Source organism: Mustela nivalis (genome assembly GCF_964662115.1).
Source record: "Mustela nivalis genome assembly, chromosome: 6".
Lineage (NCBI taxonomy): Eukaryota > Metazoa > Chordata > Mammalia > Carnivora > Mustelidae > Mustela > Mustela nivalis.
The window spans coordinates 33,474,563-33,492,617 of record NC_139025.1 but is presented as its reverse complement, the minus strand read 5'-3'; the positions used below and the strand labels follow the sequence as shown (position 1 = coordinate 33,492,617).

At 42.7% G+C, this 18,055-nt stretch overlaps 1 protein-coding gene across 3 annotated transcripts in view; it reads right to left on the bottom strand.

Moving 5' to 3' along the window:
* Positions 1-18,055, bottom strand: part of ZFYVE26 (zinc finger FYVE-type containing 26) — a 63,248-nt gene that overhangs the window by 34,350 nt on the left and 10,843 nt on the right. For all 3 annotated transcript variants that reach the window (XR_014312600.1, XM_082734025.1, XM_082734026.1), the window contains exons 9-20: positions 17,645-17,808; positions 12,790-12,993; positions 10,316-10,927; positions 9,984-10,070; positions 9,079-9,147; positions 8,235-8,386; positions 5,757-5,958; positions 4,524-4,787; positions 2,239-2,358; positions 1,983-2,147; positions 1,241-1,459; positions 110-212 (exon numbers count right to left, since the gene is read on the bottom strand). Coding sequence is in view for 2 of the 3 variants with exons in the window: in XM_082734025.1 (XP_082590151.1) it covers positions 110-212; positions 1,241-1,459; positions 1,983-2,147; positions 2,239-2,358; positions 4,524-4,787; positions 5,757-5,958; positions 8,235-8,386; positions 9,079-9,147; positions 9,984-10,070; positions 10,316-10,927; positions 12,790-12,993; positions 17,645-17,808 (2,361 nt within the window). In the remaining variant the exon portion in view is untranslated. The remainder of the gene's footprint in view (positions 1-109; positions 213-1,240; positions 1,460-1,982; positions 2,148-2,238; positions 2,359-4,523; positions 4,788-5,756; positions 5,959-8,234; positions 8,387-9,078; positions 9,148-9,983; positions 10,071-10,315; positions 10,928-12,789; positions 12,994-17,644; positions 17,809-18,055) is intronic.

Below are 18,055 nucleotides of genomic sequence, written 5' to 3'. Positions count from 1 at the left end.
TCTGTACTGAACTCAAGCACAACCCCACTTAGCCCTGGCAATCCTTAATGAAACGAAAACAGTTTTAAGAAGGCCCATCCGTGCTTAAGTCCCACAGAGTAGTTCCTACCTGTCTGGTGGAACTTGCCGCTCAAGTAGGAGGTGTGACACAAGTTGGGAAGAGCTCTGTTGCAGAAGAACAAATGGATTTCCCACCTTGACCTCCACATGATCTGCAAATATAAAGTGACTTTTGTTTTTACCACTGACCAGAACAGCTCAGAGCCCTGAGAATTAATAAAAAAGGGTAACATCAAAATGAAGACTACACTGAGGGGTACCTGAGTGGCTCAGTTGGTTAAATGTGTGCCTTGGCTCAGGTCATGATCTCAGGGTCCTGGAATGGAGCCCTGAGACTAGGCGGGGAGCTTCCTTCTCCCTCTCCCTGCCATCCCCACTCATGCTCTCTCTCTCACTCTGCTCTCTCTCAAATTAAAACAAACAAACAAAAAAACCTTAGGAAAAAAAAAGAGTACATTGAGAGCCCTTCTGTTGATATTTTCTATGTAAAGGGTATTCTTGAGAGGACCCTGATTGCAAGTTTACAACTTATTATGCTCTAAAGACTTCCAACCACAGCACAGACTTCAGTGGGTAGGTCTAGCCACAAATAGCTCATCCTGCTCTCTTCACCATGACTAAAGTACAGGCAACACTTGCTCTGTGGACTGAGATAAGAACCTGGCCCTCGTATTACAGCTTGATCCTCTCTGGGTCCTGAAATCCATGATGGTCTGAGAGAGGTATTTTTTGTCATTAATGCAATCAGAATTTACTGAGTACTCCCATGTGCTATACAGTTGTACTGGGCAGTGGGGAGACAAGGATGACTAAAACACACAGATAAGTAAGAGTGGACTCTATAAATCTAGTGTTCGTGGCTACTGCTGTACCCACAACCTCTCTCTCTCTCTCTTTTTTTAAGAGAAGGGTCAGGGGTGAGCAGAGGGAGAGAGAGAATCTCAGCAGGATCCATGCCCAGTGTGAAGCCCAGTGTGAAGCCCAGCGTGAAGCCCAGTGTGGGGCTCGAACTCACAATGCTCAGATCGTGACCTGAGCCGAAACCAAGAGCCGGACACCCAATCAACTGAGTCACACAGGCGCCCCAGTACCCAGAACCTCTTTTGTTGTGCACCCTTCCTCTTCCCTGCTCTAAACATTGGGCCAGTCATGACTTCATCTCCTCTTCCTTGCGACTCACCAGGCTCAGAGCTCAAGCTCCGAAGGAGAACTGCAGCCATGGTGCTGCAGTAACTGAAAAAGGTGCCCATGTAGTTGGTCTGCCTGCTGCCTGCTGGGGTGTGCTTGTCCAAGTTCTTCTGGAGGAGCTGAGTCTGGATGTGCACAGGGTGGGCCTCAGCCTCTGGAGCTTTCTGGGCTGCCTGCTCCACCAGCGAGGACAGTGGAGTACTCCTGGGCTCTGGAAGGAGTTATGACAGGAGAAGGGGTGGAAGCATTAGTCTCTGCTTCCGGCACTGATCAACAGGGCCTTCGTTAGCTTAAGTGCTACACTTACAAGGTAGCTATAAAATCCTATACTGGTTGCCTGTACGAGTGATTCTTAGCCAGGAAACCTTTGAGTATAGAAAAATCGGGGTGGAGAGTCCTGTTTTCACCCCAGTGTCTTTGGGGTGGAATGGTTCTGTGGAGAACATGGTCATCTTTTAGCGAAGGTTGATCATTATTTACTAAGTACCTTCTGGGTGTATTCCTCATTAAAAGTCAGGAAGATGTATTAGCTAATGGAGCATGAAGCATCCCTTCACTGGAGTAGGGGAGAATCAGGTGGAGTTAACACGTCAGAGGCTCGCTCTGACGAACGAGGGGGCCGCAAGAGCCCAGTCCCGGAGTGCTCAGCCTCTGCTCTAAAGTGCTCCTTCACTCCTGGCTCTTTCCTCTCCCTTAGTCAGCCCTCATCTGCTGCCACGCAGTTGGGCCCATACCTGGCAGCTGTAGTGCCTCTCTCAGGGACTGGAGGACCTGATCCAGCTGCTGCGAGAGGGTGGCACGGCTGGCCACACAGTCCTCGGTGAGGCTGGGCCAGCACAGCTGAAGCAGCTCAGCCACGCTGCACCTCGGAGGGCCCACTCCTTTTTCTTCTATGCTCTCTGTGGGAAACAAATGAGAAGAGTGAACTCTGATGCGGACCTAATGTTCCACACCTAGGAATCAAGAGAAAAAGGGAGAAATGCAGCTCACCCGGTTTAGTTTGTCCGGTTGATGTAAGTGGGTAATTGAGGATCTTACTGATTTGCTGAAGAACAACTGGAAAACCTCGAATGCCATCAGCATTGAGAAACACGTGGTCTAGCCGTCGACCTGGAAACGGATCAAAGGAAGAGGGAATGCAGGAGAAAATCAGGCACTTTCAAAGATTGATACTCAGTCCTGTATTTACTTACAAAATTTTATCTTCTCCAGGGTTAGGGAGGAAATATATGCTGTGTCGTTCTGGGTGAAAACCAGTTTACCTGGCTTATTCCATGCCTGAGGTTCCAGAGTGACCTTCAGCATGATGCCTCCACTGTCAACAGCAGCAGACCCAGCACCTAAGGCACTCCGTTGGAACTGCTGTGCCAGGCCAATCACTTCTTGTGAATTTGCCTTGGTCATGCCTTCAGCTGAGAACTGGAGCTGGGATCGTATCTGTCTTCTCTCTTTGCTTAAAGTGGCATCTTGACACCCTGACTAGACTGAACAACTCTATGGATAAAGATTATTCCTTATATCTCTCTTGTACCCTCTACACTTCAGATAATCTGGAAATATAGTAGGTACTAAATTAATTCCTAACTGATTGACATGAAACTATCTCAGCTATTAACATTCCGAGTAATACCTCCTTTCATTTTCAAGTAGGAGTACTAGGTGAGAGGGAGGGAAATTGTATGATAAAAACAGCATTGCACATGCCACAGCAGACTTTCTTAGAAAGATGATGTGAACATTAAAGGACATTTTAACCAACAGCTCAGAAGTGATTTGCAGGGGTGTGCAGAAAAGAGGTACCACAGCAGGCCTATGATCACTATCCTTTGAAAGTCTTGCTTGCAAACTTGCTGTTGGTTGGCAGCTGCAAATGTTGACTGGTAAATGGTTTCTGACATGGCTATAAAATGAGCCAAAGAACATCTGCTTTCCTTTTGAGAGTCTAGAATTTTGGTACACGTGGGGCAGAGATGGCGCCCCATAAAAGCCTTGGGCGTTGAGTCTCTAATGAGCACCCTCGTACACACTTGTCACAACTACCGCTGGAGGAATTAAGCACAGCCTGTGTGACTCCACAGGGAGAACACTCTAGCAAGCTGTGCCTGGTTTCCTTCAGACTTTATCCCATGAGCCTTTTCCCTTTGCTGATTTTGCTGCATATCTTTTTGCTGAAATAAATTTCAGCCATGAGTATGACTATATGCTGAGTTCTATAACTTCTAATGAATCACTGAGCCTAGAACTGGCTATCCTGTCATGACCTATTCACCGTTCTTCTCTTCATATTACTGATACAGTGGTGCTGTTTCCAATGTTTGGTGAGTGTATCAAGGATGCATAGAATGGAACTTTGCCTAATCCTTTCTTCATATTCTTCTACCTTCATACACTAGATTCCTCCAAGAATTCCATATATACATTCTGGGACATTATTAACCTCAAGATATAATCCTTCCTCTAGCTGTGATCCATGAACAATTCCCTTATGCCGCATTTACAAATTCAAGACTGTTCTGGGTTTTAGGTTACATGGGGTTCATTCTGGCATTCATTCTGGCAGTCTAAAGGCACAATTTCCATTTATACAATTTCTTTTTCTTTTTCTTTTTTTTTTTAAAGATTTATTTATTTATTTGACAGAGAGAGAGATCACAAGTAGGCAGAGAGGCAGGCAGAGAGAGAGAGAGAGGAGGAAGCAGGCTCCCTGCCGAGCAGAGAGCCCGATGTGGGACTCGATTCCAGGACCCTGAGATCATGACCCGAGCCAAAGGCAGCGGCCTAACCCACTGAGCCACCCAGGCGCCCCATCCATTTATACAATTTCTAAAAAAAGATTTTATTTATTTATTTGACAGAGAGAGAGAGAGAGAGAGATCACAAGTAGACCGAGAGGGAGGGAGAAGCAGACTCCCCGCTGAGCAGAGAGCCCGATGTGGGGCTCGACCCCAGGACCCCGAGATCACGATCTGAGCCAAAGGCAGAGGCCCAACCCACTGGGCTACCCAGGCGCTCCACCATTTATACAATTTTTGAATATATATTTCGTCTTTGAATTTACCTATAATTTCCCTAAATGAGTGCAGATTGCCAAGTCTATTAAAAAGGTAAGTGTCTCAGACTATATTTAAACCACCAGACTAGACATGAGGAAGTTAACTAATACTCCTTTCTCCCTGTCTCCAGTCAGTATTTTCTTCTTATGCAGTTTATCAAGCATCTCAGAAACCCATCCCCTCATTGGAGAATTAGGAATAAAGCTGAAGAAGCACACTCACCCCGGCTCTCAAGGCTAATGTTCAGACGTCGTTCAGCTGTTTCCAAGAGCTGCTTACAGGTTTTCCAGAGCTGGCACTGAGAGCAAGCAAGATCAAATGCAGCCATGGCAGGGGGACTGAGGTCTTCCAGAACTTCTCTCAGGGGAGCAGTGGGCTCCACCAGGGAATTACTTATCCAGAAGTCCTCCTGGAGCGTGGGGATGGGTTCTCCAGACGTGCTGAGTAACTTGTCAGTCACATCAGAGATGGAGTAAAATACCATCCCTGGACACCCAGAGGTGGAATAAAAAGCAAGAGGTTAACATGATTCTCACTACTTTCATTCTGAAAAATAGTTACCTAAAAAAAAAATAAAAGTTTGAGATCCTTCCGCACAAGATTATCTTCTGTATGTATTAGCACCATCATTACAGCCTGCTCTTATGGCCTCAAAACAACGTTATGAAAAGGCAGACCCAGAGAAACTCAAAGTGGTCAAGATGAATGGGGGCTTCTTCCTAATGGGATCTAAAGGTAGGTTGAGAAAGAATGAGGTGTAAAAAAAAAAAAAAAAAAAAAAAAAGAGAAAGAATGAGGTGTATTTGTGTGTGCTAATCAGAAACAATCTCTAAAACACATTGCTAAAAAAAAACAGGTAGAAAAATGGGACTTACTGTTAAGAACGCATTTATATTACGAATAAAAAAGATATGCAGAAGAGGTATGGTGAATTTCTGGGAGAACGCAGAAGGAGCAATCTGTGATGGTAGTTGATGTGTGGAGCCTGGATGACTAAGAGATGTGGAAATGTGGGGCAGGATTCCACTTTCAAGAAATCATGAAAGGATGGGCTTTTGCAGTGCCATCCACGTTGGGCACTAACGCCTGTGAATCCTACGCCATCAATGTTATACACAACTTCACTTTGAAGAAAAGTGAAGTGATATGTTTTATCCTGGAATAACTACACAGGAAGGAAATAAACTCCCAACCATTTCCCAAGGCCCAAGCCAGTGGCCATCAGAACAGATGGGGGAAACAGCATTCACACCCTCCAGTTTAAACCCCACAGGACAAGCTGAATGGAGCAGCTCAAGTGGCAGGGATGGGACCACCAGGGTCAGGGAAGTTGGGCCACACCTAGAAATGGACTCTGCGTGTGTCAGCATTGCTATTTTTCAGGTGCTATGCCTACCCCCATGAGGAACCCATGATTTGCATGGCTGTTCCTTTACCCCCCAACCTCCCCTGCACCTGCTGCTGCAGCATTGCCAATGGCCTGTAGTGTGGAGCGGCCGCTGCCTGTTCTTCGAATGGTGCTGCTACCACCATCGGAATTCTGGTTTTCAATCTTGTGCTCTACCCGGGACAGCTCCTGGATCACCTCCTGGTAGCGCTCCATGAACATCAACTCCCCTGAGCTGGGTGAGGACTTCAGGTTGAACATGAACACCACCTGTCACAGGAAGAGGAGGAGTGGGGGTTGTGTTGGGTCCGCTGAGTTAGGGAATCTAGAGATAGGAGATCTTGCCTAGCATTAGAGTATGGCTCTGAGACATACGCTTTGGAGGCTTGTGAGAGTACCTAATATTAGAAGAATAGATCAAATACAGAAATTATTCATAAAACTTGGCAAGAAAGCCTCTATGGCCCCCACAGAAAATAGGCAAAAGACGTGAATAGTTTCCAAGAAAAAATGCATATGACTAATTACATATGACTAATACATAGATGAAAAATGTTTTCCCTTACTAGTAATCCAGGAAATTTAAGTTAACATTAATACCATTCTGCATCTATCACAATGACAAAGTAAAAATAAACCATCATGGAGTGCTGGTAGGATGAACTGTTACAATCTTTTTTTGAAAAGCAATTTGACAATCTACAAAGCTTAAAAAATGCTTTTATTCTTTGACTTAGTAATTTTTATGAGAAACTCTCTTAAGGAAATAATTCAAAAGACTTAATGCTTGAAGGTGATAATCTACAAGGTTGAAAAGAACTGAATGTTGACTAGCAGGGAAATGGTCAAATGCACCTACTTGATCAGACTACCGTGAGGTCACTAAACCCAATGACAAGGCAAATGCAAAAAAGGTCCTAAATAAAGTTTTAGATTCAACATAATTTTGGTTATATAAAAGTCATTCATAACTTGGAAAAGTATTGGCAGAAATATACTTTACCTTTAATATCGGTTGTTCTGGATAACAGGGTTAATACTTGTTAATGCATGACTTATTATATAACCAGGTTAAGAAAACAGGGATTTTTATTTAAAAAAAAAAAAAAAAAAAAAAAGGATCAAGGTCCCAGGAAAGGAAGAGGAGGCGAGGACTTTTAGGAATAAAGCCTTGGAGGGGGTAAGGTTGTGGGGGAGGAGGGTCCCAGCTGAATTCCTCTCAGAATTTGGGTGTAAAAAGGTTGGCAAGGGTCCTGTTCTCCCACAGAGGTTCAGAATTATTATCATTTAAGTCTGGGATCTAAAATGATTAGAGGAAGTTGAACAAAGATTCTTCTACCACCTAGATTTCTCCATTTATTTCTCAACAACTGAATGCGAATTAAAGAAAAATTCTGACCTATTTGTTAAGGGATCAGCACAAGTGTAATAAAAATATCAAGAGAATTTTAAAAACCAGAAGAGTAGGTTTTTATGCCATTAAATTTAAGCAATTTTTAGTAGAGGATTCTTGTTTCTCTTACAGCTTGTACATAAACCTCTTAACATTTCCATGAGGACAAGCAGATATTACACTTAACTCCAATTTTCAAATAAGGATATGCAATTTCTGAGAGTGTTAGAGTCTTTCTGACTTTTATTCCTTGTGCTTTTTCCTATAGAACATGATGAACATTCTAGTTTGGTAGTCTCCTATACTTATATAGAATTAGCATTTTAGTTATTATTAAAAATTGTCTGCATCTGAGCCTCGGTGGCTCAGTTGTTAAGTATCTGCCTTTGGCTCAGGTTATGATACCAGGGTCCTGGGATCCAGTCCTGTATCGGCTTCCCTGCTCAACGGAAAGCCTGCTTCTTTCTCTGCCTCTGCCCCTGCTGGTGTTCCCTCTCTTGCTGTGTCTTTCTTTTCAAATAAATAAAATCTTTTAAAAAAATTGCATTATTATTATTATTATTTTTTTAAAGATTTTATTTATTTATCTGACAGAGAGAAACCACAAGTAGTACACTGAGAGGCAGGCAGAGAGAGAGAGAGAAGGAAGCAGGCTCCCTGCTGAGCAGGGAGCCCGATGCGGGACTCGATCCCAGGACCCTGAGATCATGACCTGAGCCGAAGGCAGCGGCTCAACCCACTGAGCCACCCAGGCGCCCACATCATTATTTTTAACTATATAAAATCACCTATGTGTTCCCAGAAGGAGTGCAAGGAAAGACACAAAAATATTTCACTATTTTGAAGTGATAAAATTGTGGCTAAATATTTTATCTTGTTGAAACACTGTTTCTGTTAAGAAACGATTCAATAGCTTAAATCTCCAGGATTAATCTTGAAATCCACAGTGCTAAGGACTGGGCCTTGAACATGGAAACTCCCCCGTTGCTCCTGTTGGATTTGGTCCGTCAGAAGCTCCTGAGGCTCTGGTTGCACATGCATCTAGCTTTACTTGAGGCCCAGTGGGGCCTGGACAGCTATGGGCTGTGTTTTCCTTCCTAGAACAAGATATGGCCTGGGCGGCTAACATCCACTACACAGGTGCTCCCCTTACCTGGTGGGCTTCGGCAAAGTTCCCCCGGAGGATGCAGGATGCCAGCAGTGACTCGGGTGGGGAGAACATCATGGGGATGAATGAACTTTGCGACTGCGGCTGCAACCGGCCATCCAGCTCATTCCTTCCAGACACAGCATTCAGACTTCCCTCTGTTGGCACACAAGAATGTGGGGGCCAGGGAAGCAAAGAAACTGAGGAAAAACGTGACTGTTGGCACCTCCCTCTAAACTCTTATCTTTAAGTTCTGTAAGTGGGGCTTAATTCTTCCTCAGTTGAAGAGCAAACCTATGCTAGTATCTTTGAATACAAGCCTTAAGTACCATTTTGGGGTTAGGCAGCTGTTTCTCTCTGCTGATGGGTGACTCCATGATGGTGAGACACCCCTTCCCCCTTTCCTTGCTGAAATCTGCTTGGCCACCTACAGAACAACTTTTTTTTTTTTTTTTTCAAATTGAGATATAATTGACATATAACATTATAATAGTTTTAGGTGAACAACAAAATGATTTATGTATATACTATGAAATGGTCAACCCATTAAGTTTAGTTAACATCCATCATTCATCACACCTAGTTACAAACTTTTTTTCCTTGTGATAATTTTTAAGATCTATTCTCTTAGCCACTTTCAAATATTCAATAGAGTTGTGTTAACTGTAGTTACCACACTGTGTATTATAGCCCCAGGACTTATTTATAACTGGAAGTTTATATCTCTTAGAACCAACCTTCTTGAATATAGGCATAAACTGCTCAGTCCAGGATTTTATACTGTGATGTAGGGCAACTCTCTATCAGGGAAAAGCTGCTTGAAGTTGGCTAATGTTTGGGAGTCCCATACCTGAAGTGCTTGTGCTCAGCTCACTACTTGTACTTTCCAGGGATGGGTTGGAACTTCTGTCCCGGCCATCTAAAGGTATTAGGAAGAAAAGAGAGAATCAACCCTCAACTCCTTACAGTGTACAAGCTGGGGAGGGAAGAGGTAGTGGTGGTGCTGAAGAGGTAGTGGCAGAGGGAGAGAGAGAGAGAGAATCTGAAGCAGGCTCCAGGTCAAGCACAGAGCTTGACTTGGGGCTCCACCTCAGGACCTTGACATCATGACCTGAGCTGAAATCAAAAGTCAGATGCTTAACTGACTGAGCCACCCAGGCATCCTGTCCACCTCTTTTTAAAGGCAATTTGGTAATATCCATGTATCTTTGACCTTGCTATTCTACTGCGAGGAACTTATTCTGTAGCTATATTCACACAGACACATATGTATGTAAGTAGATATGTATGTATACAGACATATATGTACAAGGTTTACTATAGCCTTGTTACTAATAGTAAAAAACAGAAACAATTTAAATGTGCACAAAAGAGTATACACAGCAGTGAAATACGAAGCAGGCCTTAAATTACAAGGAGAAAAAAGTAAGTTCTCAATACGTAGCATGACACATCTGTTGTATATATAAAAGAATATAAGTGAAAAAAGAAAAGCACAGTTCCCAACACATACAGTAAATATAGTTCGATGCATCTATAAGCATAAAATCCGACATAACGGTTATATGTCATGAAAATTTCTGGAAAAAACTATTAGCAAGGTTACCTTAGGGGAGTGCGACTGGGATAATCTTAGATCCCTTATTCTTTGTTTGGACCATGTGTTTTATTTTAAAGTATCCTAGATAAGTGGCAGCATACCACTTGGCCTGGCACACAGGAATGAGGACTGGGGAGAAGTCTTCAGAAGGTTACCTGGCCGGCTCCTTCTGGTCCGACGCCCCCTGCGGAGACTTGGATGTCCTGTGGCCATGGGCCGGTATCTTCGGGAAGGCTGCTCCTCTGAAACGGCAAACTCTGGGTCATATGAGAGTGTTCAGTTTTGATTTGACCCATCTCCTGGGAGGACAGGGAGGGGGAGATCTGGATTGGCTCTAGGAGATGGGTTTCTGACACTGGTTGCTATGGTGATAATGCCCTGAGTTAAGGTGTGACTCCCAGATATCAACTCACTCTCTCCCACATTCCTGGGATTTTTTTTCCCCTCCTCACTTTTGGGACCCACCGGCTCTCTTGTCTCCTCTCACCTGAGCTCTGGTTGCTTGTTACCACCTTGTATCTCCACTGGGCCTCCGAGAGAACTTTGGAAAACCGCTGCAGGCGGCTCTGCAGGCCATCTCTGCTTCCCGAGCAGCTCTGGTCTTCTAGCAGCTTTGGCTTCTCAGGGGGACTGTGGCTGTTGAGTTTATCCAGCTGCTCCTGCAGAAGCCTGAGGAAGGCCCCTATTGCAAATTCATCAGCCAGGAACCCGCTGATACCACTAGTAAAGTGCTTTAGGTCCAAAAAGCTGTGCCCATGGGGCCCTGGGGAACTGTCTTTTGGCTCTGTCTTTGGACAGCTTGGGATTGTATTAGCAAGGCTCCTGGGGACTCCCTGGCAACCCCGTTCTGACTTCCTCTCGGGTTGTGCTGCATGCTGAGGGCTCTCTGATGGTGACCTCAAATCCAAGAGACCCTTCCCCTCTATGTCATCATCCTCAGCATAGTCCTCGGGTAGGTGAGGCTCTGGGTGAAGCTCGGCAGAGGTGATGAGAAGCAATGAGAAGATGTTTTCTAGAAGTTCCAGGCACAAGGCATCGGGAATACTGCACAGATACTGTTGACATCTTGCTAGGTATGTTGAGAAGAGATCTGAAGCACCTAGAGAAGGACGTATAAGAGAAGAGGCCAGAGAAAGAGAAGAGAGAAAATGTAAACATTAGAAATACTACTTGGCAGGGGCGCCTGGGTGGCTCAGGGGGTTGGAGCCCCTGCCTTTAGATCGGGTTGTGATCCCAGGGTCCTGGGATCGAGCCCCGCATCGGGCTCTCTGCTTGGCAGGGAGCCTGCTTCCCCCTCTCTCTGCCTACCTCTCTGCCTACTTGTGATCTCTCTCTCTCTCTCTGTCAAATAAATAAATAAAATCTTAAAAAAAAAAAAAAAAGAAATACTACTTGGCAGACTCAAATATTCTCACAACTTTTTAAGTCATTTATTTTTTAATGACTACGAGAAGCAGTTATAGGGAGAAGAATAAGAGACTATTCAGCCATATCTTTGCATGATTTGCAGATTTTGCTACCTTAATCAAGGGTCAGCTTACTGAACACTCATTATTTTGTTTCTGCTTTTAAATATTATTCCTCATCATCATAGGGGAAGAGGAAAAAAAAAATAAAACAAGAAAAATCAGAGAGGGAGACAAACTGTAAGAGATTCTTTTTTTTTTTTTAAGATTTTATTTATTTATTTGATGGAGATCACAAGTAGGCAGAGAGGCAGGCGGGGCGGGGGGGAAGCAGGCTCCCCACAGAGCAGAGAGCCCGATGTGGGGCTCGATCCCAGGACCCTGGGACCATGACCCAAGCTGAAGGCAGAGGCCCCAACCCACTGAGCCACCCAGGTGCCCCGAAACTCTTAATCACAGTGAACAAACAGGGCTGCTGGAGAGGGACGGGCTAACTGGGTGATAGACATTACGGAGGGCACGTGAGGTAATGAGCACTGGGTGCTCTATAAGACTGAGGAATTATTCTGAAACCAATACATTATATGTCAACTGAATTTAAATTAAAAAAAAGGAGGAAAAATTTTAAAAAAATGTTTAAAAGACAAAACAGCAAAAAAAACATTATTCCTCATCTCTGACAAGCACTTCATATTTCAGTTCCTAGAATGAAGGCAGCGCAGAGATGCCTTATTCCTCAATTCTATTTTCATTCACTCAAGAATACTCACTAGTCAGAAATTACCATGCTCACTGGTGAAGGCCAAAGCCACACAGAAGATAACTGACTCTGGCCACAGATGGCAAGTTAAGGAATTACAAACTATTAAGAAAAAAGGAAGAGGGGGCACCTGGGTGGCTCAGTCAGTTAAATGTCTGCCTTCATCTCAGGTCATGGTCCTGGGGTCCTGAGATTGAGCCCGACATTGGCTCTCTGCTCAGAGGAGAGCCTGCTTCTCTCTTCCTCTGCCTGCCGCTCTGCCTGCTTGTGCGCTCTCTCTCTCTCAAATAAATAAATAAAATCTTAAAAAAAAAAAAAAAAAAAAGAACAAAGAAAGAGGATAAAACATGAGGTTCTTTCATAATGGAGGTTGTAACCCAGAACACTGACTTAGAGACCCACCTTGAAAAAAAAAAATAGAACAGAAAAATAATTGAGAGGGTGCTCCATTTGGAAAGGTAAGTATTGTTTCTTAAAACTTAGTTTGTATATCTCTTACACAAACATATATATCTCACAAATTATATACCTAAGTGTAAACAGGAGTGTGATGTGAAATGCTATTTTCACTGTGGGTTGTAGTAAAAAAAAAAGCATTTGGAAAATACTGCACTAAGTGATCAGACTCCTATTAGAACTTAGGTAGTGTCTCCTCCACATCCTTCTGATTCATGGAGGCTGACAAATGGATGAAATTACTCCTGGACATAAAAAACCCAAGGCCACCTCCCAATCCCATGAAGAACTCTGGGAAATGCTTATGTCCGGGATGGGAAGGCCGGGAGAAATCTGTACCTGGGGAGGAGAGAGAATCATTTTCTGGCTCCGCAGCCATGGCTGGGTCCTCTGAAGGACTGTCTCTGCATTCCCGGCACTGGGAGTGCTGGTGTGAGTTCACACAGAGGGCATAGATGGCATACTTCATGGCACAGAAGCTCTGGTAGAGCGTCAGGTTCGGACACCGGCTCAGGTGCTCAGGAACTGGGGCTCCAGCTGAATCTGAATGGTAGAGACATGGGCAGAACTTCAGAGTTGGGTCTCTCAGGCAGGAGTGCAGGACGGCTGAGGCAAAGACACGCTGCTCTTCTGGCTCAGACTTCTCACCCTTTCTCCTTGCTGTCAGTTTGACCTGCGCCCCGTCTGGACCCTTTCTTCCATGCAACATCAACGTGCAGCCCCTGTTTCTTTTTCCCACCTGCCTCCGTTCTACATGGCTGTTTACTTACGGCCCTCATGGCTATTTAACAAGTCTCTGCCTCATATTTCTTAAAATATCCGTTTTCCTTTTTTAAGAAAATTAAAATGTCAAGTTAATATTTGGTCCACCTAGTGCCACATTATGTAGGAGACAAGGTTTAAAATGCATTTAGACTGAATAATGAGAGCAAAGGCAACAAAAAGTTGTCTTTGTTAGAAATATTTGTTAGGAACAAATATTTAATGTTTAAGAAAGCACTGAACCAGACATCAAGGTAAAAAACACAAACTCAGTTGAAATGCCCTGTACTTGTTTAATAATTTTTCATTAAAAATTTTGTTTTTGATTATCAGCAGAAAGGGGGGCACCATAATTTTTAAAGGGTCTCTAACATTTTAATCTGACCCTAATTCCTTCCATAGGAAAATATAACCTGCTTAAGCCATCTATATGCTGCCTATAAGAGACTCACTTCAGACCTAAAGACACCTGCAGATTGAAAATGAAGAGACGGAAAAACATTTACCTTCCAAATAAAAGTGAAAAGAAAGCTGGGGTAGCTATGTTTATATCCAATGAAATAGACTTTAAAACAAAGACTGTAATAACAGACAAAGAAGGTCACTGCATAATGATACAGGGAACAACCCAACAACAGAATATGATAATTGTAAATATTTATGCATCCAAAACAGGAAGGCCTAAATGCAACTATTAACAGACATAAAGGAAGAAACTGACAATAATACAATAATAGTAGGGGTTTTTAACACCTCACTTTTATCAATGCATAGATCACCGGACACAAACAAGGCAACAGTGGATCAGAATGGACACGTTGGAGCAGATGGATCTAACAGATATATTCAGAACATTCATCCCAAAGCAGTAGAATACATACTCTTTTCAATTTATTCTCCAGAATAAATTACACGTTATGCCACCAAACAAGTTTCAATAAATTAAAAAATACTGAAATCACATCATGCCTCTTTTCTGACCACAACTGTATGAAATCAGAAATCAATTACAAGAGAAAGTCTGGAAAGAACACAAATACATGGAGGGTAAGTAACATTCTACTAAGCAATGAATGAGTCAACCAAGAAACTAAAGAGGAAATAATATATGGAGACAAATGAAAATGAAAACACAATAGTCCAAAACCTTTGGGATGCAGAAAAACCTGTTTTAAGAGGGAAGATTACACTAATACCGGCCTATCTCAAGAAACAAGAAAGATCTCAAATAAACAACCTTATACTTAAAGGAGTTAGGAAAAAAGAACAAAGCCCAAAGCCAGTAGAAGGAAGAAAATTATAATAAAGATTAAAGCAGAAATAAATGAAACAGAGACTTACAAAAAACAATAGAACAGATCAATGAAACCAGGAGCTGGTGCTTTGAAAAGAAATTGATAAAACTTTAGCCGGACTCATAGAGAGAGAGAGAGAGAGAGAGAATTCAAATAATAAAACCAGAAATAAAAAAGAGTAACTGACACCACAGAAATACAAAGAATTATGAGAGAATAATATGAAAAATTATATGCTAACAAACTGGAAAACCTAGAAGAAATGGATTAATTCCGAGAAACATACAATTTTCCAAAGCTAAATCAGGGAGAAACAGAAAATTTGAACAGAATCACTACTAGCAATAGAATTGAACTGGTAATCATAAAACAAAAGTCCAGGACCAGAGGGCTTCCTAGGTGAATTCTGCCAAACATTTAAAGAAGGGTTAATAATACTGATTTCTTCTCAAGCTATTCCAAAAAATAGAAAATGAAGGAAAGCCTCCAAATTCATTCTATGAGGCCAGCATTACCCTGGTATCCTGTGATAAAGATACCACAAAAAAGGGGCGCCTGGGTGGCTCAGTGGGTTAAAGCCTCTGCCTTCGGCTCGGGTCGTGGTCCCGGGGTCCTGGGATCGGGCCCCGCGTCGGGCTCTCTGCTCTGCGGGGAGCCTGCTTCCTCCTCTCTCTGCCTGCCTCTCTGCCTACTTGTGATCTCTCTCTCTGTCAAATGAATAAATAAAATCTTAAAAAAAAAAAAAAGACACCACAAAAAAGAAAATTATAGGCCAGGACCTCTGCTGAACACAGATGCAAAAATCCTCGAGAAAATAGCAAACTGAGGGGCGCCCGAGTGGCTCAGTCTGTTAAGTCTCTGCCTTCAGCTCGGGTCACGATCTCAGGGTCCTGGGAAAGAGCCCCACACTGGGCTCTCTGCTCAGTGGGGCATCTGCTTCTGCCTCTCACTCTCCCTCTGCTCTCTCTCTTTCTGTCTTAAATAAATAAATAAAATCTTTAAAAAAAAAACAACTGAATAAAATAATACATTAAAAAATGTATTCAGCCTGATCAAGAGGGATTTATTCCAGGGATACAAGGGTGATTCAATACTCACAAATCAATCAATGTGATACAGCACATTAACAAGAGAAAGGATAAAAACCATATTATCATCTCAACAGATGTAAAAAAGCATTTGACAAAGTAAAAGATCCACTTACGATAAAAACTCAACAAAGTTTAGAGAGAGCATACCTCAACATAATGAAGTCCATATATGAAAAACCCACGGTTAACATCATACTCAATGGAGGAAACCTGAAAGCTGTTACTCTAAGATCAGGAACAAGACAAAGATGTCTACTCTGACCACTTTTATTCAACATAGTACTGGAAGTCTGAGTCGTATCAATCATACAAGTAAAAAAAAAAAAAGGTATCCAAGTTGGTAAGGAAAAAGTAAAACTTTCACCATCTGCAGATGACATGATACTATATATAGAAAACCATAAAGATTCCACCAAAAAACTACTAGACCCAATAAATAATTCAGTAAAGTTGCATGATACAAAATTAATATACAGAAATCTGTTGGGCTAAAAAAAAAGGACAACTGGGGTGCTTGGGTGGCTCAGTTAAGTGTTTGCCTTTGGCCTTTGGCTCAGGTCATGATTCCAGGGTCCTGGCATCAAGCCCCGCATTGGGCTCCTTGCTCAGTGGGAAGCCTGCTTCTCCCTCTCCCACTCCCCCTGCTTGTGTTCCCTCTCTCACTGTGCCTCTCTGTCAAATAAATAAATAAAATCTGGGGGGGGGGGGAGGACAACTTGCTTAAAAAAAGAAAAAAGCACTAAGTGTAACAAAGCAAAAAAGAAGAAAAGAAATATTATCCATGATCCTGCCAGCTAAATACAATCACTGTTACATTCTGGTTTAATGTCTCTGATAGTCTGGCATGTAAGTACATACTTAAGTTGAGTGTAATGACATTTTATATACTATTTAATTTTCCTATTTCTTAAGTACTTTTTACAGTACAAGCATGTAATTATATTTCTTCATGGACTAAATTTCTGATGGCTGCATACAGTTCTACTGAATGAATCCCTTCCCTAGGGATTTCTTTCGGGCAGGGCATGCAGTAGTTAGGGATGCTTTGCTACTATGAAGTTGCCATAAACTTGTTTATGTATGAACTTCCTCGTGATTAATTTTAGAAAGTAACCTCAGATTTACCAAGGTTAAGGTAATATGAAAAACTAGACCAATACTGTTCTATGTCTTGGCCTCTGCAGAGTAGGCCTTGAGAGTGAGTGACTCCTTAAATTTTGTATCCCAGATGCCTCTCTTGTGTTACCTTAATCCCACCACTATTATTGCTCTTCTTCTGTCTTTCCCAAGTTCAAGTTCCATATATGTCCTGGTGAGTCATCAGGGATCTGATTTAAAATACTTTTCTGGAAGCCTTTTGTACTTGTATGTAGAAAACAGAGAGTTCTAGTTCCTTTAGGAGATCTGGTAAACAAATTGCCTACTTCTCCAGAAAAAAATATAAAATATAGTAATAATGGTTTTCCAATTAGTAGTAGATTCTTTTAAAACATAAATCAAAACAGTATCTAGGTTGAGAGCAAAAGAGCTTGTTAATGAGGAGCTGAGTTTTAAGCAGAGATCAGAGGTTAAAATGCTTTGTTGTTTTAGGCAAGTCTTCTAAACGTCTTTATCTGTTTAACAGATTATGAAGGAGAGATGGGAGGAAAAGCACGCACAGAATTTGCCAGGAAGAAGCTTATGAAGCATGGAAAGACTCACCAAGAACTTTCATAAATACTGCCCATGACAATGCTGCAAATTTAGAGGGCAGGTCCTAATTCTGCTTCATTGGGATAAAGGTACGTGAGTGGTTCCTAAGAAAATTCCAGGAGGATAAAGGTTCCTACGGTCCTGTTCTCATAGGATTCCCCATACCTCACCAAGAAAGGAGAGCAGTGTCCCCACAACCCATAATCTGATTGGGACAAATAGTGCCAAACTAGTGGGCACCTGCTGGACCACCCACCTTGACAGATCAAATTTACATAAATCTTGTGCTGAAAGAAACTGGTGCAGGACTGTCCTAAGAGGGAAGCCTGCCCAAGTCATTCCTCACCAACTCACCATGTTCTTGCTGGGGGTCCTTGGCTGGCACCTTCTGTAAGAGCTTGAGAACATCCTCCTCCCTGAGGGCTGGAAGGTTGGTAAGATGATGGAGAGAGTAGAGCACAGAGTGGCTGTCTCCACCATATAAATGACTCAAGAGATCTCTCTTTGGTATGGGGTTGCTGAAAGGCAAAATTGAGAGGTTGGAAGAAAGTCAGTTTATATCTAACTCTGAAAAACCCATCTTAGTTCCCTCTTGTTCTTTCTCTCTGGCCCATGACACCACAGGTTTCACTTCCCTCAACACTAACTTCTAGTTGGTTTGGGATGGAGCAGAGCATTCATTTACCATTAGGAAAGTACATCAAGTCAGCTCTACTTGTCTAGAAAGGACCCAGAAAGGGCCCACAGATTAGGCTTTCCAATTTC